The sequence below is a fragment of the Apiospora phragmitis genome, assembly GCF_038363925.1.
Source record: "Apiospora phragmitis strain CBS 135458 chromosome Unknown utg000010l:1.0-9815664.0:1.0-9183399.0, whole genome shotgun sequence".
Taxonomy (NCBI): domain Eukaryota; kingdom Fungi; phylum Ascomycota; class Sordariomycetes; order Amphisphaeriales; family Apiosporaceae; genus Apiospora; species Apiospora phragmitis.
The window spans coordinates 4,361,447-4,383,690 of record NW_027117409.1 but is presented as its reverse complement, the minus strand read 5'-3'; the positions used below and the strand labels follow the sequence as shown (position 1 = coordinate 4,383,690).

General features: G+C 52.4%; 8 protein-coding genes across 8 annotated transcripts; 6 read left to right on the top strand and 2 right to left on the bottom strand.

Annotated features, from left to right (window-relative positions):
• Positions 1-992: 992 nt before the first annotated feature.
• On the top strand, positions 993-2,529 carry PG994_011098 (Exoglucanase 3; the record flags this gene model as incomplete). Its single annotated transcript, XM_066862507.1, has 4 exons — positions 993-1,240; positions 1,317-1,489; positions 1,579-1,951; positions 2,109-2,529. The coding sequence occupies 4 exons, from the start codon at positions 993-995 to the stop codon at positions 2,527-2,529; spliced, it is 1,215 nt and encodes a 404-aa protein (XP_066711617.1).
• A 768-nt stretch (positions 2,530-3,297) lies between these two features.
• PG994_011097 (uncharacterized protein) lies at positions 3,298-4,291 on the bottom strand (the record flags this gene model as incomplete). Its single annotated transcript, XM_066862506.1, has 3 exons — positions 3,298-3,486; positions 3,589-3,962; positions 4,243-4,291. The coding sequence occupies 3 exons, from the start codon at positions 4,289-4,291 to the stop codon at positions 3,298-3,300; spliced, it is 612 nt and encodes a 203-aa protein (XP_066711616.1).
• Positions 4,292-7,423: 3,132 nt separating this feature from the next.
• Positions 7,424-8,661, top strand: PG994_011096 (uncharacterized protein; the record flags this gene model as incomplete). The annotated part of the gene is made up of 2 exons (XM_066862505.1): positions 7,424-8,186; positions 8,249-8,661. The coding sequence occupies 2 exons, from the start codon at positions 7,424-7,426 to the stop codon at positions 8,659-8,661; spliced, it is 1,176 nt and encodes a 391-aa protein (XP_066711615.1).
• A 1,066-nt stretch (positions 8,662-9,727) lies between these two features.
• Positions 9,728-10,929, bottom strand: PG994_011095 (uncharacterized protein; the record flags this gene model as incomplete). The annotated part of the gene is made up of 2 exons (XM_066862504.1): positions 9,728-10,627; positions 10,669-10,929. 2 exons carry the CDS (start codon positions 10,927-10,929, stop codon positions 9,728-9,730), a joined length of 1,161 nt encoding a protein of 386 aa, XP_066711614.1.
• An 893-nt stretch (positions 10,930-11,822) lies between these two features.
• Positions 11,823-12,939, top strand: PG994_011094 (uncharacterized protein; the record flags this gene model as incomplete). The annotated part of the gene is made up of 5 exons (XM_066862503.1): positions 11,823-11,829; positions 11,907-11,969; positions 12,086-12,180; positions 12,264-12,476; positions 12,553-12,939. The coding sequence occupies 5 exons, from the start codon at positions 11,823-11,825 to the stop codon at positions 12,937-12,939; spliced, it is 765 nt and encodes a 254-aa protein (XP_066711613.1).
• A 2,677-nt stretch (positions 12,940-15,616) lies between these two features.
• On the top strand, positions 15,617-16,462 carry PG994_011093 (uncharacterized protein; the record flags this gene model as incomplete). Its single annotated transcript, XM_066862502.1, has 4 exons — positions 15,617-15,626; positions 15,680-15,944; positions 16,025-16,190; positions 16,325-16,462. 4 exons carry the CDS (start codon positions 15,617-15,619, stop codon positions 16,460-16,462), a joined length of 579 nt encoding a protein of 192 aa, XP_066711612.1.
• A 1,717-nt stretch (positions 16,463-18,179) lies between these two features.
• PG994_011092 (uncharacterized protein) lies at positions 18,180-18,870 on the top strand (the record flags this gene model as incomplete). The annotated part of the gene is made up of 4 exons (XM_066862501.1): positions 18,180-18,331; positions 18,428-18,494; positions 18,633-18,774; positions 18,824-18,870. The coding sequence occupies 4 exons, from the start codon at positions 18,180-18,182 to the stop codon at positions 18,868-18,870; spliced, it is 408 nt and encodes a 135-aa protein (XP_066711611.1).
• A 1,319-nt stretch (positions 18,871-20,189) lies between these two features.
• PG994_011091 (uncharacterized protein) lies at positions 20,190-21,831 on the top strand (the record flags this gene model as incomplete). The annotated part of the gene is made up of 3 exons (XM_066862500.1): positions 20,190-20,443; positions 20,500-21,226; positions 21,286-21,831. 3 exons carry the CDS (start codon positions 20,190-20,192, stop codon positions 21,829-21,831), a joined length of 1,527 nt encoding a protein of 508 aa, XP_066711610.1.
• Between the last annotated feature and the right edge of the window lie 413 nt (positions 21,832-22,244).

Here is a 22,244-nt window from a genome sequence, read left to right as displayed (position 1 = left end):
ATTGCGGCTAAATGAGGAGCCCAATCGTCGTCCCCATGGTTACTATACAGCGTTTCAACGGGGGCGTGCGCTACCCAACCATGGTCCCTGGTCCAATGGCATATTCCCTTGTCCCTGCGGAGATTCATCTGCAGTAGCTGCTGGTCTCTCGGCTCTCCCCACACTGATGGCGCTGTCAAATCTCCTGCATGGGGTAAAGATGTGCTATACGCGGTACTGATGTTCATAGTACATGCCATCTTCGGCACGACAGACTATGCTTGATACATCTGTCAAGGCTTGGAAAAGCTTGACAAAGCTTGTAATGAGGACATTGGTACTTGGCAAAGCTTGATGTTGCAATGATCAACTGCTCTGTTTTTGCGATGAAGATAGCTTCATGTTGTTATAGGAAAATCACATTCGTTGAAGGGTTACACTACAGCAGCTCAAGTCGAAGACTAGTGTTCCTTCTCTCCGTAGAACATGCCATGGTGGTAGCTCGAGGTTAGACCAGTCTTACCGGATCTTGGGTTACGATGTGGCTGCAGATGCCGGACATGGGGTGTCTCCAACAAGTAGCAACGGGGCCAACTTCCCCACACGATATGGTGGTACTTCCGAGAGGCTAGAGAGTCAGCGATGGCAAAGTCCTGCTTCCTGGGCTTGGAACTTTCTCGGATTGCTAGGTATAGACTTGCTTCATTAGTGGGATGTTCTCCTGAATGCAAACACCCCACCCCTTACTGCCGCGACGGATCCAGACTGGGAAGACCCTATCTCGGAGACTCGATGCCCGGCAGTCTTTCGCCTCTAACGGGCCTGTATTCCTGATTGCCATAATAGTATGCTTCCGCGATGCCTTTGCTGGTGTTGGTCAGCTGAGTGGCCCCCTCATTCCTTTTGTCTGGAGTCCCGCGTATAAGAAGGAGCCACTGGCAGATATGAGGAAGAAGACCTCCTGAGCACCTCTTTAGCCACATCGTTTCCAAAACCCCAAACTTGGTACGAAAATGAAGGTCACTACTACTGCTGCGGTTTTCGCTGCTGGTGCTCTCGCAGCACCGAACCGTCGCGGGGCTGCTGCTGCCTGTAGCTCCGCCGTCACGCTCGATGCCAGCACCAACGTCTGGAAGAACTACAAGCTCCACGCTAACACGTTCTACCGTTCCGAGGTCGAGAAGGCGGTCGAGGCCATCAGTGACTCGTCTCTGAAGGCCCAGGCTGCAAAGGTTGCCGACGTCGGTAGCTTCCTGTGGATGTAAGTTTGGAAACCAGAATGGAGTGGCATCATCATGCTCGAAAAGTATACACACTAACAATAACACCTTTGCTAGTGACACGATCGAGAACATCGCCAAGGTGGAGCCCGCCATCGCCGACACTCCTTGCGAAGACATTCTCGGTCTCGTCATCTACGACCTGCCCGGTCGTGACTGTGCTGCCAAGGCCTCCAACGGTGAACTGACTTACAGCGAGATCTCCAGGTACAAGTCCGAGTACATCGACCGTAAGTCACCAGATATTTTCGTCCCGTACCCCACTCTCTTCTTCTCCACGCCCTGATACCGAGTCGGGACACAATACGCTCCCACCAAGTGCCAGTAGATAACCCCAAACTGACATCCTTCCCTCGCTGTGCTACAGCCGTCGTCGCCATTCTGAAGAAGAACCCCAACACCGCCTTTGCTCTCCTGATCGAGCCCGACTCCCTGCCCAACCTGGTCACCAATGCCGACCTGCAAACCTGCGAGGACAGCAAGTCCGCGTACGAGGAGGGTGTGGCGTATGCGCTCAAGAACCTTAACCTGCCCAACGTCGTCATGTACATCGACGCCGGCCACGGCGGCTGGCTAGGCTGGGACGCGAACCTGAAGCCCGGAGCCGAGGAGCTCGCCAAGGTCTACAAGAACGCCGGCAGCCCAAAACAGGTTCGTGGTTTCGCCACCAACATCGCTGGCTGGAACTCCTGGTAAGTAGCAGTCGCCCTTGATCGTGATCACAGCTCTGTCTTCCTCCCTGCCTTGTCGCCACCGATTCCTCCCTTGAACCCATCACCGTTACCACCCCCCTATTATTTTATAGTCCAGGGAGCTAGCTGTCTATACTAAAAAAAAACCTCCCTACAGGGACGAGAGCCCCGGCGAGTTCTCCAAGGCCTCGGACGCCAAGTACAACAGCTGCCAGAACGAGAAGACGTACGTGCAGAAGTTCGGCGCGGCGCTGAAGACGGCCGGGCACCCGAGCTTCGCCATCATGGACACGGGCCGGAACGCCGTGACAGGCCTGCGCAAGGAGTGGGGCGACTGGTGCAACGTGGACGGCGCCGGGTTCGGCGAGCGCCCCACGGCCGACACGGGCGACTCCAACACGGACGCCTTCGTCTGGGGCAAGCCGGGCGGCGAGTCCGACGGCACCTCGGACTCGGGCGCGACCCGCTACGACTCGTTCTGCGGCAAGGACGACGCCTACAAGCCCGCGCCTGAAGCCGGCAGCTGGAACCAGGCCTACTTCGAGATGCTGCTCAAGAACGCCAGCCCCCAGTTTTGAAGTCTTAAGCAAACAGGCAGGTAGGCAAGAAGTGCGGTGACAGCGGGATCCCAAACTGTCTGTTTTCTTCTTTTTTTTGTTTTCGCGAAGGAGGACTGGCTGCTGTTGCTGTTCAAAAGGGTGTCAAATCGAGACATGTTCAAAGCTCTTGTGGATGATTCGGGTGCACATAGTCAACTCAGGACAGTAAGATGGCGGGGACTGGTGCCTTTTGGGTTACGCTCGTTGTATTACATCCAAATTGTCGCCTCCTTGTGAATAAAACAACCATCCGTGGGTTCACATATACTCATTTCAAGAAACCCAACTTTTGGGTTAATTTTCCATCCATGCCTCTCGGGTAATCGACTTCCGCACTCAAGTGCTACCTCGCAGTCAAAACATCGATGTGGTCAATTATACGAATCTCCTATTCCTCGGTTGTATAATACCCGCGTGTATTGGTTATTCGGACAATATGCAAGAACCCCCTTACGTATGACATACCCAAGTCGATTTTCAGGTGATTACCATTCTCTATGGCATGAAGATAGCACTGAAATATCACCACGGGTAGACCTAAACAGCACGCAAACATGCATGACAGAAGAGGAAAAGCAACGCAGTTGCGGAAATGCCATTCCATGCCGAAAGATCCAACTCCTCCAAAACGCCCCATTGCCCTATAAATGTATGCAGACCGTATTTCTTGCAGAAAAGAACCCAAAATGCCGGAGAAAAATCGCTTCGCGTTTCTATTGAAGCTCAAGTTTGCTTTGTTTGGTGCGCTTAGAAATCCACGCTCTCGCCATCGCCGACGTATTCGTAGTCGTCTTCCGGCGGGAGGAAGTATGCCGACAGCGAGAAGGCGATGGCCAGGAGCACCGAGACGCTGGCACTGACGGTACACAAAATCCAGGAGTAGCCCAAGTTCCAGCCGGGCACGTCAAACTGCGTGTCAGTATTAAACAGATATGCCTGCGAATATTGGGTCAGTTGCGATGACACCTAACCAACCAGCAAGGCGTAGCCATATCCTGAAGAATCGGAAACGACATTAGTTTCGGGGTTTCTGCTTACCACAATGCCCATGCCGGCGAACTCGATCACTGCATCGGCTATCAACAGGCCGGCAATCACGAACCAGCCCTCTTCCCGCTTGTATTTCCCGCCCAGCATCACGACCAGAAACGAGATGGCGGTGGCCAGCTCTACGACGGTGGCGAAGGACATCAAGAAGCCACTGCTCCTCCACATGGAGCAAAAGAATTGATCATCGCGGCAGTCGTCCTCGTCGGGGAAGGGGCGGCATGTGGTCTTATCGGCGGTAGCCGAAAGCGAACACGACCGGTGCAAGCCCACATGATGGCTGAAGGTCGCGTTCGTGTTCTCGGCTGTGACAGAGTATTCGACCCAGTTCGAGGTCATGATAGACGTGATGGTCAAGATGGTGGCTTTGGGAGACACATGTTAGCGATGTCGGCTGGCGGTAGTAAGCTGGCCAAGCACTGTTGTAGCAAGCGATAGGCTGTGGGCGACAGTGATAGCTCATGCAGCAGCAGAGCTTGCCGGAAACAGCGAAACCATTGCATGGTAGACAATAGGCAGATGCGTATAAAAATAGACCCCAAGTATCCTACTGCAGCGATAGGCGCACTCGAGGAGGGCTTGGGGTGGCAACTTGAAGCTTCATGGGAAAGATGCGCTACATCGTGGGAAATGGCAATGACGTACCCGCAACGAAGACGCCCAGCGCCACGTTATACACTACCAATCGAGTCATTTTCGGCTCTGGGCAGCTTGAAATCCCAATTCCCCGTGCGAAATAATAATCCTCAAGTTCCGGCGTATTCGGCCAGTTTTCCTCATACGATACCAAGGAGTTGGTGTAGTTCTGGAGAACAAAAGCAACCAGGAGGTGTGTGGTGTGGTCGGAAAGAAAAGTTCTGTTGATGGTCGTGTAACCGATCAATGTGTGAGTGAGGTATGATGGACGGCGCAGGTAACCCGATCCCCCCAGCTCCAGTTTACTGTGCCTATGGAAGTTAGGTGCATGTAAGTACAGGTAGTAGTATGTAGTAGTAGTGCACGGGAGTCAAATGATGATGATACGGCTGCCACCTAACCTACTTCATGAATGCGTGGTTTTGTACACCTGCTGATTCAGGAAGGAAAACACGTTTCAACCTGTAATATTACCTACTGGAGTACCCGACAACATGCAACCCCGTGTGCCTGCGTGTGAATACTGTACTTGCATGTCGACGCAGACTTTGGGCACATCGACGATCAGGTGGCTGATGCAACATGCAGTAGCGTTACAACACTGCAGACAATTACTGCAGATAATGCCTATTGCTCTCCATGTATTGATAAGGCCACCACCACCACCACCACCACCACCATCATCATCATCATCTGGCGGTCTGTCTCTGCTTATCGTCCCTCCTTACGTGCTAACATGAAGTCCCGACACTCCATGTTGCTTGAATGCGACACCCCTCATCTTCATCCCCCGTATCAATCAATCAACCGTGAGATTAATCGTCTTTCCACAGCTTCGGAGCTTGACGGAAGTGTCGGCGGTCTTTCATCAATGGGGAATGATGATATTTTGTAGTGTCTCACAGCTAGGTGTCTGCTCCAATCCGCGTCTGAGGCAAACCATTCGGTGAACACACAGCAGGACATTAAGCTCCTATCGGAAGAAAGTGAATGCTGCCACTCGGTCAACACCAATGGCTGTTGAGGAGGTGGCCGGAAATGGGTAACACAGCGCAACCCTGGCCGGTGCCGGTATCCCGTCGCAAATTTCTACCTGCTGCATTCGGGTGTCTTTGCTTTCTTCTCTCTCATACCCCTCAAAAGGAGTGTAGCCACCAAGTGAATCATGTGTATCACGATTTTGCGGGGTGGCCAGTTAGCTAAGTCTGGAGAACCCGGGGCTGCTTCAACCATACAGTAGCTACGGAGTACGTACATTGCATACTTCTTACATGTAATATGCCCGGAGCTTCGGTGTACGCAAGATGGTTTCTGCCCCTGGATGGGCCAATCACTTCAATATTGGGAGTCGCTACCTATCAGACATTCGCCCTATTGTGTATGAGATGCATCAATGGCTTAAAATAGTCGTCCAACAGCCTATCATGCCAGCACCCCTGCATGTAGTGGAGGCGCATAAGTATGTCTTTACTTACATAAGTAGGTAGCCTAAGAAAATGTTATCAACATAGGCAGGTAATTGATAAGGACTCCATGGATGTTCCATTGGCGAAGACACAAAAGTCCCCAGAAGCACGATTGACAGGCAGCTAATGCTGGCATGTGTCCTAGGTGAGCGTTGTCTTTGGTACGAGAAGTTTCCAGTATAACGACGATGATTTCTATGGCCTCACTCCTACTTGTAGAACCACGATATCTTTCTTATCCAAGCACATGGAGACTCTATGGAGATGGAGAGCAAACCTGGGACTAATTCCATGTACGAAGATAAGCAAGCCAAGAGATAGCAAACTGCTGGATGCTAATACACGGCAAGCGCATTGCAAGGACAAAACAAATACGCCTTCGAGTAGACTATGTAGTACTACAGTAGTACTACAGACAAACAACCCGATTTACTGGTAAGTAGACGATATCAATGCTCTAGTAGTAATCAAAGCGTTCGGGCGCATCGCAGTCCACGGATCTGGATTCTGGAGCCTTGACTAGCCAACCCCTTCAAAACCCCCACATGGCTGATAAAGCGGATTCCCACGCCCATGACTCACCATTTCTGATTGGAAATACTCTCGAAACGAAACCAACTTCCTGGCTTCCTCGGCCACTGACTGCAAGCACGTCCCGGCTAGCACCGACGATGCCTGGGGCTTCAGTTGGGAAAGATATAGTGCTTGGATAAAACACAATAACAGGCACCTTGGACATGCCCATCGATGGTCCTGGGCCCTCGACGAAGCCAATCCTGGAGCCCCAAGGTGTGTGTCCGGTATCCCACAGGACGCGTCGCATTCGGCCCATCCATTTCATAATAATATAGCCAGGCACTTATGGACGGCCTGCTAAATCTCTGCATGTCTCCTTTCCTCTGTTATGTTCGATGTACATACACCCCGGCATGGATAACCAAGGATGCCCTCATGCGAACCCACCCTTTGGGTAAGGTCAGGATCACGTAAGATCCCAACTAGCAAACGTCAAACGGAACAGACCCTTTGCGTGTGCGTCGCTAATGTTGGATGGCATTTTCCATCCCACGCAGCCACGCCTCCCGCATTCCAGAGACGACCAGTAAGCCGGGTAGGCATCTTTGATAGCTGGTCATGATTCATCACCAGGATTATGGGGCCACCTACCTTGTCTAAGCTTAATCTCTCTTATTCGCACAGATCGGGAGGCTATACTATAGACTTTGACTAGGTATACAACCCTGCAGATCCCCAATACCCTAGTCGTTACTGTCGTTGATGGAGTCGACCTTCTTTCCGATCCCTGTTTACATATACCGTCCTTTCCCATCTCTGCCATAGCATCTTAGGTTAACCTCGTATACTTTTTTCTTCTTCCAGATTGCCCAGTTCCGGACCCGTCCTGAGAGAAGACCTCGCATAAAGATCGTGTTGGGATATCGAACTAGCAACTTCGACTGTCATCTCCCTGGTTCCCACCGTGCTCTGGTGCCAGATCGAACAAAGCCCTGCATACGCCCCCCAAGTAACCAAGATATGGTCAACAAACGAACACGCCTGGCCATGATGTGGGGTTAAAGCTTCGCGAGCTGCCGCGGATCCATACAAGGTGCTTGTGTGCACGAACATCGACGTTTCCGAACAAGACGGAGGAATTCAAGGCGCAAAAGCTGAGAAGAGTTTCCGCATATTTTGTCAGCCGAACTAGGCAGATTAGAGGCACTATGGTCGAGCATCATCCCGTCCAGACGAGCGCTGTATTCCTGCTAGGCGCAGCACAGCGCCCGCTAGTGCCACCACCTTCGCCCCCATCTCCGCCTACCCCGAATACGACAGTACCGGGCTCTCCTATACAAGAGCTTTGCCTCGAAGACGTTGAGCCTGCAGAAGAACAGGATGCTGAGTCATCGCAGCTACACAAGAGACTCTCTGGCGCTATACACGTCCTCAATACAGAGGCAACCTCTCTCCGAGCTCTAACGACCTTGTACGAAAAAGATGGTTTGATAGGGGCCAGTTTCGGTGCGGCCGTAGAAACTATCACTCGGCATGGGGGAGATCGCGGCAAACTGGTCATCATCGGCGTTGGGAAATCTGGGCACATCGGGAAAAAGCTGGTGGCGACTTTCAACAGTCTGGGGGTACATGCTACGTACTTGCATCCTACCGAGGCCCTTCACGGCGACCTGGGTAAAATCGGAAAGCTCGACACGGTGCTCTTCATCACGTTTTCGGGGAAGACGCCGGAGCTACTGTCGCTTCTTCCACATATCGACGCGGCGCTCCCCATGATTGTTCTCACTTCGCATACCAGACCCCACACGTGCGAACTGATCAAACAACGACCATCAATGATACTTGTATCGGCGCCCATCCATGAGTCGGAAACGGCGTCCTTTGGAGTATCGGCACCCACCACATCTACCACGGTAGCGCTCGCGGTTGGCGATGCGCTGGCCATTGTTGCGGCGCAAGAGATCAATGCGAGTGTCTCGAGTGTTTTCTTGAGGAATCATCCAGGTGGCGCAATCGGTGCCTCCATCAAAAAGCCCCGAAAATCGGCGATATCACGATTTTAACACGGGACATTCCTCAATGCTGCGCATCCGGCACGCCGGCGGACATTCGAGGCGCAGACGTCCTGAAGGTTGCGTACGACTCGCCCACTGGCTGGGTGATCGCCAGCGACCTGATCGTCTCGCCAGGCCGAATCCGGCGGCTCGAGGCGATCGAGTTCGCCTTACCCCTGAGTGAGCTTCCGGGTCTCGGAATCCACAGGGAAGATTGTATCACCGTGTTGGCCGAGACACGCATCTCCCAGGCGGCGGAGTGGATCAGGGACATGGTATCGTCCACCGAAGAGCAGTGCGACAAGTACTCCATCTTGGCCGTGGTGGACAAGGACGGCGGTGACGTAATTGGCGTTCTAGAGGCATCACAGCTCTTAAGCTGGCGGAATTAATTTGGATTGGTTGATTGGTTGATTGATTGCATTGTTTGGCGGCGGCGATCTCATTGGGAAAACTTCGGAGAGCTTTCCGCCCTTGTGGGTTCAAGGCATTGGTTGAGCTTTTAGGCGTTCCGGTCGTGGTCCATCCATGTAATGGCAGCTTCTATAACGAGGCCAAAACGAATAATGAGATGACTTATGTTCTCCTCTCTAATTCATACTCTTCGCGCGGCCATACAGGTGGCGATTTGTTGCTCTGCCATGCAGTTGATTCTTGGCTGTGCTATGGCAATAGACATGAAAAAGGGCATTCGGAAAGATGCGATGTTGAGTGGACTATAAGGTCTATGCATACAAGCGAGACAGACACAACTTGAAGGAGAGCATGCCGGTAACTGCGACTTAATTGCGAGTATCTCGGGGCTCTAGCTCTGTGCACCCAATGACTCCTTGAGTGGACATATATCCGTAGTCATATTTGGGGCCTTTCACAAACCACATCAGTAAGCAGCGCATCATGGTAGAGGATCGTAGCCGGCTAAACGTTCACCTGGTCACGAGAGTTGCATCATACTTGTGCGTACTCATTGCTGTTGGCGCCATCCTGCCATATATACAGTGGCTACTCAACACAGTAGGCGAAGAAGCGTCTCGAAGACGGTAGTCAGGGGCTAGCGACCAGGTTGACACACTCTGCTTGACACTCTGCTTGACTTTATATACTACTCAAGCATTCGTACCAAACCAAGCTTGTTAAGTGAACATTGGTCAGGTTGGAAAATAGCAGAGCATGAGATCCACACTCGACTAAGATTGGATATAACGACCCCCCTCAGCCTGCCTATATGCTACACTCACAACTGCAAGTTGAGGCGACGGGCCTTTATCCGCCGTCCTTCTGTGCGGATGGGTATCGTTCTATAAACATAGCACAAGATTAAGAACCATAGTTAGATAAGGTGCCGACCATCAATCGCAACCCTCAGCTTTATCCGAATTTGTATTCGAGTACATGTATCATTACAAGAGCCGTACCCGTGCGTCGATTGTGACGCAACCCACTTGCCATCCTGTATCATTATTCATCATCCGACTCTTCTTCCTCCGTGTCAGACTCATCCGAGGAAGAAGATGAAGAGCTACCGGAAGTCTCAACCTCGACCCGTGCTGCAGTAGTAGCCGCGCCCTCCTCATCATCTGAAGAGCTATCGTCACTACTGCTCGAATCCGCATCTGAGTTCGAGTCCGAGTCCGAGGAGCTGCTCTCGGTATCTTCCACTACAGCAGTGCGCGTCTTCCTCTTTCGCTTGGGTACTTTTTGTTGCGAGCCATCATTGAGCTTCATACGCTTGTCGCCATCACTATCCTCGGCAGCCCCGTCGGGTGTGCCTTTAGAACCGGTGTTGTCGGCCCCTGTCTCCGTGGAAGTGCTTGTATTCGTAGTGGCTGTCGTCGTTGTGCTTTCATCACCGTCGGATAGTTCTTCGACAACCATCTCGGCACGCATCCGTTTTACCACCCTCCGTTGCATCTCCATATCAGCGGTTCGAAGCACATATTCCACCTCTTCGAACCGCCGTTTCCCTGGAGTCTGCCCCTCCCGCATGAAGCCCGCGATAATCTCCTCGTACTCCTTCTGTTTCCTCTGCGCAGCCTCTTTCGAAGAATTGGCAAAGACCTGAGCCCCTTGCTCCATGTCCTCGTTCTTGAGCTCCTGCGCAGATTCCCGCAGACGGGTCCTGACGTGGCCTTTCAAATCCCTGATATACTTATAGAATATATTGATATCAACGGCCGGAATAGTCGCCCCGTCGGCAAAGACGTTCTCGAGGAGCTTGGTCTGATGGTTCTTATTAAATTTCCACTGGCCACGAGCTGTATGCCACTGCCTTAGATAGTCCACTGAAGGCTGGAGATTGACGTTTGACTGTTTCTTGGCCTGGGGCTTGAGGGGCTTGGGGGCAGTGGCCTTCTTCTGCTTCGTGTTTGCCGGGTTGGCTTTCGTCGCGGTGGGTGTACCAAGAGAGTCTGGGCCTCGGAAGCGAACGAGACAGTCTTGGGCCTCTTTGGAGTGTGCGCCGGCGATGCGGAAGCAGTCGAGTTGTCCGTCCGCAATTTCTTGTTGGAATGGTCCGACGCAAGGGCAGCAGCTGAAGGTTTTCTTTTGGCGCCGTTTACAGGCAGGGAGGCAGAAGCGGTGAATGAGTCGCCGTGGCTTTCAGATGACGCAGGTTTGAGAGTGAGGCCCAATCGCTTCCAGGCAGGCACCGAGGACGACATGATGGGAGATTGGACAAATTAAATCCAGCAATAACGGGCAGAGGGAATAAATGCGCAACGCAATGCAATGGGCCGGCAAATCTGCAGTGTCCACTGCGCCGTTCCAATGGCGGCGATATGCAAATCGATTGACGGCTTTGCTGGCTCCAGTAGGCGATCTTGCTCGGAAACGTGGATACCTGCCCAAATCAATGCCGAAACAGGGAGGGAAACTGAGACAGCCTCACTTGGACGCTCACAACGGATGGTACAGTAAGATTGAGCAGGATCGCATAATACAGACGAACTGTCGCTTGTGGTGAAGGTGTAACTGCTAGTGCAGGATCGTGTGTACTGATCTCAAGTCCAGCATTTACCAATGAATTTTCAAGGCTGTTGAGGTCCCATCTATATTTGTTCTTATCGTGAAACCGGCGCTCTAATCAATGCCTTATCCATCCAACCTCCAAAACTTTTTGGCGGGGCAGTTCTCAGTAGGTACCTTCCTTAGGTAATAATACGGGGTCCGCCCGCAGGCCGGATGACGGAAAGAATATTCCTCCGATCTCCGTTGCTGGGGGTGCCGGGCCAATGCTTAATGCTTACCTAATATTTGATGGAAGGAAAGCACGGGCCCGAGCTGCGATCCTTGGAGTACCTAGATACCTTGAGGTCTGTTAGGCAAGCTCCAGCACGCGTCCACTGGAGCTCCAAACCCCAGTTGGGCGAAGCAAGGCTGAAGTAGCTATCGTCACTCCAAACACCACCTTACCTTGACGTCGGACTATCAAACACCCACCACGAATCTACGACAGCACTTAGGGCGTTGCCTTTCTTCATTTCGTAGAATCGCTCTTCAATACTGAACATTCCGACTAGCTGATTCAGTATCCGCTCTCCTACGATCCATCACCATGTCGGGTAAGATGCCACCTCAGCTGTCCCATCCCACAATCGCTTCAACCTATTACGATGCTAACATTCATCTTGCTATCTAGGCAGCGCAGGTTTCGACCGACACATTACCATCTTCTCCGAGCAGGGTCGATTGTACCAAGTTGGTATGTTCCATGACAGCAACCAATAAACACGATCGATCCCACCTGAACCACGATCGAATTCAATGGTGCCGGATTGCATGGTTGGCACGGCTTGCTGACCTCCCACTTTCGTGCAGAGTATGCCTTCAAAGCAATCACGGCGGCGAATATCATGTCGATAGGTGTCCGGGGTAAAGATTGCGCTGTCGTCTTGTCCCAGAAGAAGGTCCCCGTAAGTTGGCTATATCCAGGCTATTTCCCACTTTCAGCTACGTCGGAACAGGATTGGTTGCTGACACAAATGTCACTCTGCAGGACAAGCTCATCGACCCATCTTCCGTGTCACACATCTTCCAGATCTCACCGTCTGTTGGCTGTGTTATGACCGGCTCTATTGCGGATGCTCGTGCGTTTGCTCAGCGTGCCCAGGGTGAGGCTGCTGAGTTCCGCTACAAGTACGGATACGAGATGCCCTGCGACGTCTTGTCCAAGAGACTGGCCAATATCAGCCAGGTTTACACCCAAAGAGTAAGTTGTTGATTGCGAGTACTTTCTTACTCCACCCTATGTACTCATGAGGACCTGCGCTAATGTTCTCTTGCAGGCCTACATGAGACCTTATGGTGTGGCGACGACACTGATATCCCTTGATTCTGAATTCGGACCGCAACTGTTCAAGTGCGACCCTGCCGGATATTACGTTGGCTACAAGGGCACGGCGGCAGGGCCGAAGCAGCAGGAGGCACTCAACCATCTCGAGAAGAAACTCAAGAACAAGGATTGTGCCGAGGGGAACTGGGAGGACGTTGTGGAGCTGGCCATCACTACCCTCAGCACGGTTCTCAGCATGGACTTCAAGAAGGGTGAGATCGAGATCGGTATTGTTGGAGGGCCACGGGGCGACGGCAAGGAGGGCACCAACCCCGGATTCAGGACACTCACGGAGGATGAGATTGATGACAGATTACAGGCCATCGCCGAGAAGGATTAGGCGGGAGAGGCGTTGATGGCATAAGCCCGGTGCAGGTCGGTGCGGCCGACCAAGGTCAGGAACGACGCCGATTCGGCTGGCTCTTCTCAGCAGCTCAGCAGCATCGTCGGGAGAGCTTCGGGGTCCTGTTAGTGGGCTCACCCCTGCTTCTCCCTGTGTCACTAGTAATCCACGATATCCCAGTAGATGTGTATTATGGGGTTCAATTGTCTGATGAGCAACTGCAATGTGGCGATTTCGAGGTAGTGCACACGATGATCATGCTGATGTGCATCGGAGTTTGGAGCTGAAGTATCGGGTTAATTTCTCACAGCGGCCTCTATGGTAGCTTGAGGCAAGGTACGGGTACCCGAGATAGGATATTAGGAACTTTGTTGCAGTTGCAGTTGCAGAGGCACCGAATACGGCGTGCAACAACTAAGGGAGTGACGTCAAGAGATTTAGACGACATCCAGTTAGACAACCCATTTCTAAGCATGCCCGCTCCCACAGCAGCGAACATGACATGTCTCAATATAGCTCCGTTGATGCACGATGCAGATGGCGGCGTTGGCTGTGAATCCTTGTCCAGCGTCGTCTACGCGCTTGATGCAGCATGGCTCGCATGGGGGTGGCAACTAAATGGAGCCGACTGAACCGAATCTGACCTAGATGGTCTACTACTACTACATACCTGGTAGCAGTCAAAATCCCACACGAATGAATACTTACTTTTGAACATTGGGGGCCTCATTTGCTCAGCTCCAGCTCCAGCCCCAGCTCGGACCCGCGGCCACGGGTCGTTGGGTTACAGCACACAACACCCCCAACTACAGCAGTTCATCCCATCTTTTATCTTATTGATACTACCCCGTGCTGCACTGGGATTTGCCATTGCATACTGGATATGGAAAGTACCCTCGGCTACAAAGCATATAAATTGAATGTACATTTGATCTCGTGGCGCTAGCTTTGGCTCGAACGTGTAGGATTTCTATTAATAGTCGTGTCGATTTCGTGGGGTGTTTCGGTATAGGCGATCATAGTGAGCCACAATCTTATGAACCTACATGGAGGCTGTGTGCGTTGGTTACCTCCTGTTACTTGCGGTGACACCCCTCTTATGTCCGAAAACGTAGGTCAAACCTGCGTTACATGCGACAAGAAGATTGACAGGGTGAGATTGCTTCTTCACATATTCTTCCTGATGAAGAAGAAAAGAAAAGAAAAGCTGTTGCAAGTGCCGAGCGGGCGACCATCCTCATTCCACTGCAGTGGGTATTTCCGTCTTGAGGCACACCGTTGGCTTAGGATGGCGCAGCAATTTGGATGGATGGGGTTCATTCTCTTTCAGCTGGACGAGCAATGCGGTAATGCTTTTCGCTCTTTTCAGGCACGAAACTTGCTTCTGGTGGGTGAGTTGGACCTGTTGCAGGCGGGTAGGAGATAACCCGTGCATAGGCGAGCTGGGCTGCTGGTCCAATGGCAGGCCGAGTTCGCTTCAGACCGAGGAATGGCACGTTTTTGGCGCAGCTGAATGATCGCCTTAGTAGGCAAAGAAGCATGTCGGCGTCTTTTTGTTGGAGACGGATGCTAGAGAAGTCAACATTGAAGTACTTTACCGCTACTTTTAGTCCCTTTCCATATCGTGTACTTCCTTACTCAGTCCATCGTTCTACCGACAGTCCGGTATGCCCTGGTCTGCCATCTGGGTACCACCGAGGTAAGGTTAACCTAGACTCGCTTCGGTCAAACGATACACATGCATGCATCTTTTTTTCTCCTCACTGCCACAAGTTCCAACACACGAGAGCCTCTAATCGCCTATACTGTGTTCTTCCGACTTGACTCTACTTTCCGAGTCCCTCCTCCCTCCTCCCTCCCCTAGCTAGAGCGACACAATTGCACACTGCTGCTGACTTGCTGACCCCCATAAGCGGGCCGTACCATGCCTATCCAAGACAATATCGCAGCATGTTTCGTGTCCCTGCAGCAGCGCTGCAGCCCTCGTGAGGCAGAGCAGATTGGCACTTGTGCCTGTATACGGCGCTACCAGGGATCCGGTAGGAGTACGCACCGGAGGGGGGGGGGGGCACGTATTACATACTCGAATCGGGGATAATATCTGACCCCTTCAGGTTGAGCAGCACAGGAAGGCTCCAACCTGGATGATCCTTACAGAGCTGCCAGATGGTCGATCCATTGGTCCCTCTCATGCACGCGATGGGACACGGGAGCTAACGACGAATGTGTACCCTACATACTCATTGCCTCAACCCTATGGGGCATCCCACGGGAACTACTTCTCTTATGCCGTGAACTACATGACCGGCTAGTCCAGGTCCACCCAGAAAAAGTCTCTACCGTAACCTCCTTGATCATGGATAGTAGAACCGTCTATACAAAAGACAGGTGGCGCCGCCGCTACTACAACGGCTGGGATAGACCATCTTCTTCGATGTCATCAACTGGTCCCCTAATCATTATATGCAGCCTCGCAGCACGTTGCCCCCATTCGCTATACACCAGAAGCTCCATTCCGCTGTTGTTTGACCTGCTTTGACAGTTGGACGAACAACAAGAGCCCCTAATAGCTGCGCGATCTCACCCCTAAACCCTCCTTAGAATTGCCGGAAGTTGGCTCGACTGATTCAGAAGCCCTATCCCCTTCTTTCCACAGAACCACGACATCACAAAAATGGACGGATGTAAGTGCGGTGTACCAGGAGTCCCGCCGTTGGATAAGGGTCACTGGTTATAGGCATCTTCCTAACAACTGTGACCATAGTCAACGAATACCGGACAGCGCGTGTTGCCGAAGTGCTTTCCGACTTCAGAACCCTGCAATACTATATCGCAGCAGCGCCAACAGATCCCGTGGAAACGGAAGACTATCACCTCGACGGATATGCTGCGCTTCGGCAGTGTGCACTGGATGGCCAACATATCCTCAACTGCGCTGCGGATACCACGGTACCGCAGACTTCCGGCGGCGAAGAAGAGCAACGGAAGGCAGAACTGAAACAGTGCGTCGAAACCGAGATAAACAGAAGGGCATACATGCCTTCTACTTCGGACCATAACTGACTGCGAAAACACATGTTAGAGTTCTACTCGATGCCTACGCACGTCGCCACGAAGCCCAGAAGATCTATCTTCGTCAAGCAGCAGCACAGACATGGATCCAGAACCGGGGGCAGGTTCTCCAGGGAGGTCGGCCAAGCTCGTCGAACCGGCGGCAACTACGAGCGTGCGATGAGCAGTTGCGAAATGTGCGACACCCCCTCCCCGTCTCCCCCATCCGTATTAGTCCTGCCAAGCCCCCTTCCCTCAGCTAGCATTCGGTGTGGACCAAGAGGCTACAGAAACAGAACCACTAACTTATCATGATGACCTCTCTTTTTAGGAGCTGGCTCAAATAACAGACGAGATGGTATACAGTGAGCTACAAGTCTCCGACATATCCTTGGGCCGCTGGACGGCCGAAGACCCAAGTATGCGAGCAGTGCAGCGCTGGAGACGCTCGCGCCCTCGAACGATTTGATGAGGCCAGCCTTCTGCCCTCATCGATAACTAAAGTAATTGCGGCCTAGCACACTACGCATCCGCTATGGCCAAAAGTCTATTGAGTGGACAAACCCCTGGTCGAGCTGGTCCTCAACCATGACAACACGCACAGAACGAAAAGCACAACCGCACACTACCCCATATGATACCATCAAAGCAGCGAGCGGCACGTCGAGTGGCATCCGTATTTTTTCCCTTTTCCTTTTCCCACACTAGATGTATTGATTATCAAAAACTGTAGCGGGAAGGTACACTTTGTTGAATTGGTATCGGGACGACCTGGGTGTCTAGGTAGGCTGGACCCTATCAGCACCAATGATAGTGTATAACCTTGACTGGCGGGGACAAATGGTGATCTCGCTGCCTGGCGCAGGAGACCATTTCATGTCACATACAAAATCCAGCACACATAGTACACAGCGGTGACAACCGTTGGCGACCCTTGACTACTATCGTCGCCTAGTAGATGGCAGAGCAGTCGGAATATAAAATTTAAATTCCCTACGTTATCTTCCTTCCTCCCCCTCTTGCTTCTCGTTAGGAAATGTCTTTTGGGGCGTCGTGTCCTTGGCTAGCCCTAAGAAATAGCGTTGAGTTCCAGTAAGGAAGACCATCATGAATCGTTCTACTATCGCGACCGACCCCGGATCCGGCTAAAGGATGACGGACATCTTGGCCGGAAGGAAGCATAGACCCGCGATATCTACCACTACGTAGTAGGTCAGTATGTACACAAGTACTAAGCGTCATCCACCTAAGACTGTAACTAGAAAGGATAAAAATGTGTAACCCTTAGCTTTGAAACTAGGGGAGGGCCATGGAGAGAGAAACGGATTGCGGGACACCGTCAATTCAGCTGACATTGCTAGTTCGAATCTCCGTAGCGACAAAAAAACAAACTGCCAGACCGGCACTCAGACTTGGCTGCAGAATCACGCCAAGGGAGGGGGCTGATAGTACAATGTACCTACATGTATACTATAACATAGCTCTTTTTATTATCAGAACGCTAGAATGCCAACTATCGAAATGGGGCTGCGTGGGGTGCCCTAGAAGGCTGTGACGGAGTATTTGATAACCACAGAGAAAAAAAAGGATGACGAAACTGAAGAAGAAGAAAAGAAAGAGAAGCCGTCGCAGAGCTAAGAAAACCCTGGAGATTTGGGAATGACTCGACAAATCGTACGAGTTCTAGACATTCTCTTTTTCTAATGGTCTTTCGAAGGGCCCCGGCCCGGCGCGCCATGATATGATCCGGAACCAACGCCGGTTGGCCAAGTGCGGATTACAACCAGATGTCAGATGTCATCACAGGGACTCCACACCGGTTCGCTTGATGGCATTGATCCTGTCCTGCCTGTTATCTGATGCATTCGGAAAAGTAGTGCGGCTCCCTTCCCAAAGGTGTACCTAAGAGTAGGGGGGAAAGGGGGGGGAGGAGGGCAGATACAAGGTCCAGGAGGTCGGCAGCCAACTACGAACCACATGTCACTTCTCACTTTTTTTTTCTTCGGCGATCAGCAGAGGTTGCGTGTCAAGACTAGCGGGAGGCCCCAACTGACAGCAAATTACCGAACATGTATGTGATCATAACAGCATCTGACTGGCTGCTTCTGGAGTCAGAACCCTGTGCAGCCAAGTATTGGGGCTGGCCATTACCAGATACGCGAGCGGCTCCCCTGAACATATCCAGAATGCCAAGGCTACGCCTCTCAGCACGAGGCTTCTCTCATCGCTTCTTGCGTAGAGTGTGGCCTTGGTCTTTCCCCCGGGACGCTCTTCAGCGCGAGCACGAGCACGAACCAACTGCCTGCCCTGCTGCTGCTTCTGCTGCTTCGCGCTCTCAGTAAGCATCTTGAGGAAACCGACCATCCTCCGTATGTTTGCCCGTTTTCTTTTCATTCCCATGTGGCAAGGTGACCTTCGATGCTACAAATATTAGCCTTCAAAGTCACGTCAAGTTTCCCACCATGGCTGATGCCGCCGTACAGCTGAGAGCTTTGACTGAAGTACGCGTGAGGTTCAAATCTTGACCGGATTGTGCGGCTCATGGATCTTGATCTCCATCAGGAACGATTGTGAAATCTCACGACCAATGCGCCGAATCATGAGATGATCTGATGGTTATGATGATGCTTCTCTGGCAGGGAAAGGCGCCATCATTGGCTCAGGATATCTCTGGCTTTCCGATGGCATCACTGATGGGTTCGTACGGGGGCTGGGTGACAATCGCACCAGTATGCGTCTGCTTCCGTCTGCACAATACATTTGAGATCACCAAGCTGGCATGTAAGCGCACGAGGCAGTCTCCTTCCGAAGTAGCCGCAACTGACTGTAGCGCAGGAGGCGAAGACAGGACTTCGAGGAGGTGTATATTACGACTAATGAGATCACGCCTTCTCTGATGCAGTCGTTCCTCGTCGCTTGGGTGGTAGAAGAGACACGGTCCTCGCTCGAAGCTCGAGCATGGCCATTCCACCTGGCAGAGCTGCTGGGATTTCTTGTTCTCAATCCAGCACTGGATAGGTAGGTACTTACTATCCTATGGACCTAGGTAGCTCTGCAATGCTCGTCGTTGCATTGTCTGCAGCTGACCAAGTATGTGCAGTACGCAATCTTTGCACTCGCTCGCAGCAGGCTGTGTTGGTGGACAAGGCATATGTTGCGGGACGAGACAAACCAAGAACAACCTTGGTCGCGTCTCCAAGGGAAAGCGATGACCTACCTAGAGGCCATTGACATGGACACTGTAGCTTGCCGACAGCAAGCTTCGGGGACGACATGCCACATAGGAGAACACTGCCATGATTGGAGGCTCTCGACTCTCTGTTTGCGTCAGGAAAGGGTCTGCCAAAGTGGCATAGAAATCCTGGAGTAGAGGTTGATCCGGATGATCCCTTGCGATATAGTCTACCTAACTTGAGATAGACTTTGGGTCTTGAGTAGGTTTGGTTAGTAGATATCTGATATCTCCCCGGCTCCGCGTAACCGGATGCCGCGGACGAGGCGCTTCACCCGCCCTTCTCCCTTATCAGAGTTCGACATGAAGATATAGTCTGTCGCGATGGGTTGAGTGAGGCGGTTGTACGGTATAGATAAGATTGAGACTATGATAAGATAATGGAGATGGTAGACGCGTTTCTTCAATGACGCCATGCAGAGTCAAGGCCTGGAAGACCTGGAACCTGCCTAGCGGGTGTAGTGGATCTTGCACTAGAATTAGGGGTACGGATGCACTATGGCACTTCCCTTTCCCCTTCGGTCAGTGTATACGGTATACCTTGCCTGATTCTGCGCGAATCTCCAGCACACCGTCAAAGGTAAAAAGATCGCATTGACTGCAGATGGTCCCGCGTGTACGTATGTCATGACGATTGAGGGTTTGATAGACTGATGAGGAGAAGTCCAGAGCCGGTTGTGGTGAATAAAGAAAGAAGAGGTGGTTTGGATGTAACGACGGAGGGAATGGATAACCCGGTGGAGGTCCCCACTTGCGTCTTGCGTGGACCCATCGTAGCGACCTCCAACTCACACCTCTTTCTCGGCAGTCTGTGATCTCTCGCCCCTGGATATAAATATGTATATGGTTGACTCGTGTCCCATGCACCTCGAGTAAACACCAGTCATTGCTTCTTCTTGTTTCTCTTAGCCTCATTCGCCCACAGCCAATGATGCCGCACTCTAGAGATGCTCGGGCCGACGTCATGCAGCCGCTGCTCGCAGGCCCGCGCGAGCACGTCCATGACAACAACGCCAGCAGCAGCGAGAGGGGACTCCCTGCCGACCCCAAAGCCACGCGGGGCGCCTTCGCCCCCAACCTTGGCGCCAAGGAGGCTTTTGCCATTGTTGTCAGTATCGTGATTGGAAGCGGCGTCTTCACCTCGCCCGGTGTTATTGATACCAATTCGCCCTCGCCCGCCGTTGCTCTGCTCGCATGGATCGCTGCCGGTGTCTTGGCGTGAGTGCAATCCCCCCTGGCCGCTTCGCCCAATCGTCGCTAACACTCCCCTGCAGCTGGACAGGCGCCATGACCATGGCCGAGCTGGGCACGGCCATCCCAGGCGAAGGAGGCGTGCAGCCTTACCTTCAGTACATGTTCGGCGAGGTTTATGGCTTCCTGGCTGGTTGGACGTGGATTGTCGCCGGCATGCCGGCGACGCTTGCTATTCTGAGCATCGTCTTCGTCGAGAGCATCTTCTCTGCCGCCGGCGTCACGGACCAAGCTGACACGCTGGGGCACAAGCTGCTCTCCATCTCGATCTTGGTCGTTATAAACGTGGCCAACTCCATCAGCACCAAAGCCAGCACACGACTGAACAACTTCTTCGTATTCACCAAATTCGTCGCCATAGCATGCGTCGTCGGTGCTGGCATCGCTGTCGTCGCTATCCACTTGGCTGACAAGGATAGGGATGTCGGCGGTGGAGATTGGTACTCCAAGTCGTGGTTCGCCTACCGAACCACCGTGGCCCCTGATGGTAGCACAGTCCCTTGGGATGACCTATCGTCCTGGGAGATCCTCGGCCATTTCTCCGCAGCATTATACGGTGCTCTATGGGCGTATTGTGGATGGGAAAAGGCCATCTACGTATCTGCCGAGCTGTCGTCGCCCGCTCGCCAGCTGCCTCTCGCAATCAACACAGCGATTCCGACCATCATCGGTTGCTTCATTGCGGCTAATGCAGCCTACTATATTCTGCTTCCCTGGAGCGTTGTATCTTCTACAGATAGCGTCGCAGTGGTAAGTTCCCTTGTGTGTTGGCGGGTCGAGTGAGGAAGTACTAATCTTGAATTAAATAGACTGCCATCGGTCGACTGCTTGGCCCAGCGGCTGGGACCGTTGCCGCTGTTTTGATATGCCTTGTTGTAGCTGGATCCCTGCTTGGTAACGCATTCGTTTCTGGAAGAATGACCGTGGCTGCATCGAGGAAGGGTTGGTTCCCTCGCTGCTTTTCTATGCTCGGGTCCGTTGGACTTCGGCCCAAAGAAACGGTGGACCCAGGCTCGTCGGACGCGCCTCTGAACGCCACCATCTTGTCCACGATCCTCACGTCTCTGTACATTCTTTTTGGTAACTTCCGGGATCTTCTCACCTTTGCCGGTCTGGGCGACAACTCCTGGTTCTTCTTGACGGTACTCGGCGCCATCATCCTCCGTTTCCGCGAGCCCGATCTGCACAGACCGTACAAGCCCTACATGATCATCCCCATCATCTTCTGTATTGTGAGCGGCTTTGTCGTCATTCGCGGAGCCATCTTCGCCCCATTTCTGGCAATGGTTGAGGTCATGGTCTGGATCATTGGCTTTGGTTTCTTCCGGCTCCAGAAATCCCGCAACGCTCACTAATCGCGTGCTTCTCCATGGCTGACTGGGCTACCCTGGCATTTCTTTGTTTCATAACATCTGTTCCCGTGTCTATAATTAGCTATAGAATCATAGTCCTTTTCCTTGCTGCCACCCGCACATTGTTTCAACTAGCTCAAAGTTTCCAAACCTAAATACTGTACTATTTTGAGTTCTCATCCGATAAGTTACGAAAACATGCCTGACGAGAGCTTTCCGGGTTCAGAGTGAATATGGTAGCATTCTTGGCCGAGCGATCTAACAGCCCAACCCCGGAGGCCGCTCTCCCTCTCTACCTACCCCACAACAAAAACCTGGGGCGGACAATTCGAGCTGCGGAAGGCGAGCAACGAGAAGTATACCAAAACCTGAGTCGAGTGATGCTACGGTACTTTAACCGGGATGTACAACCACAT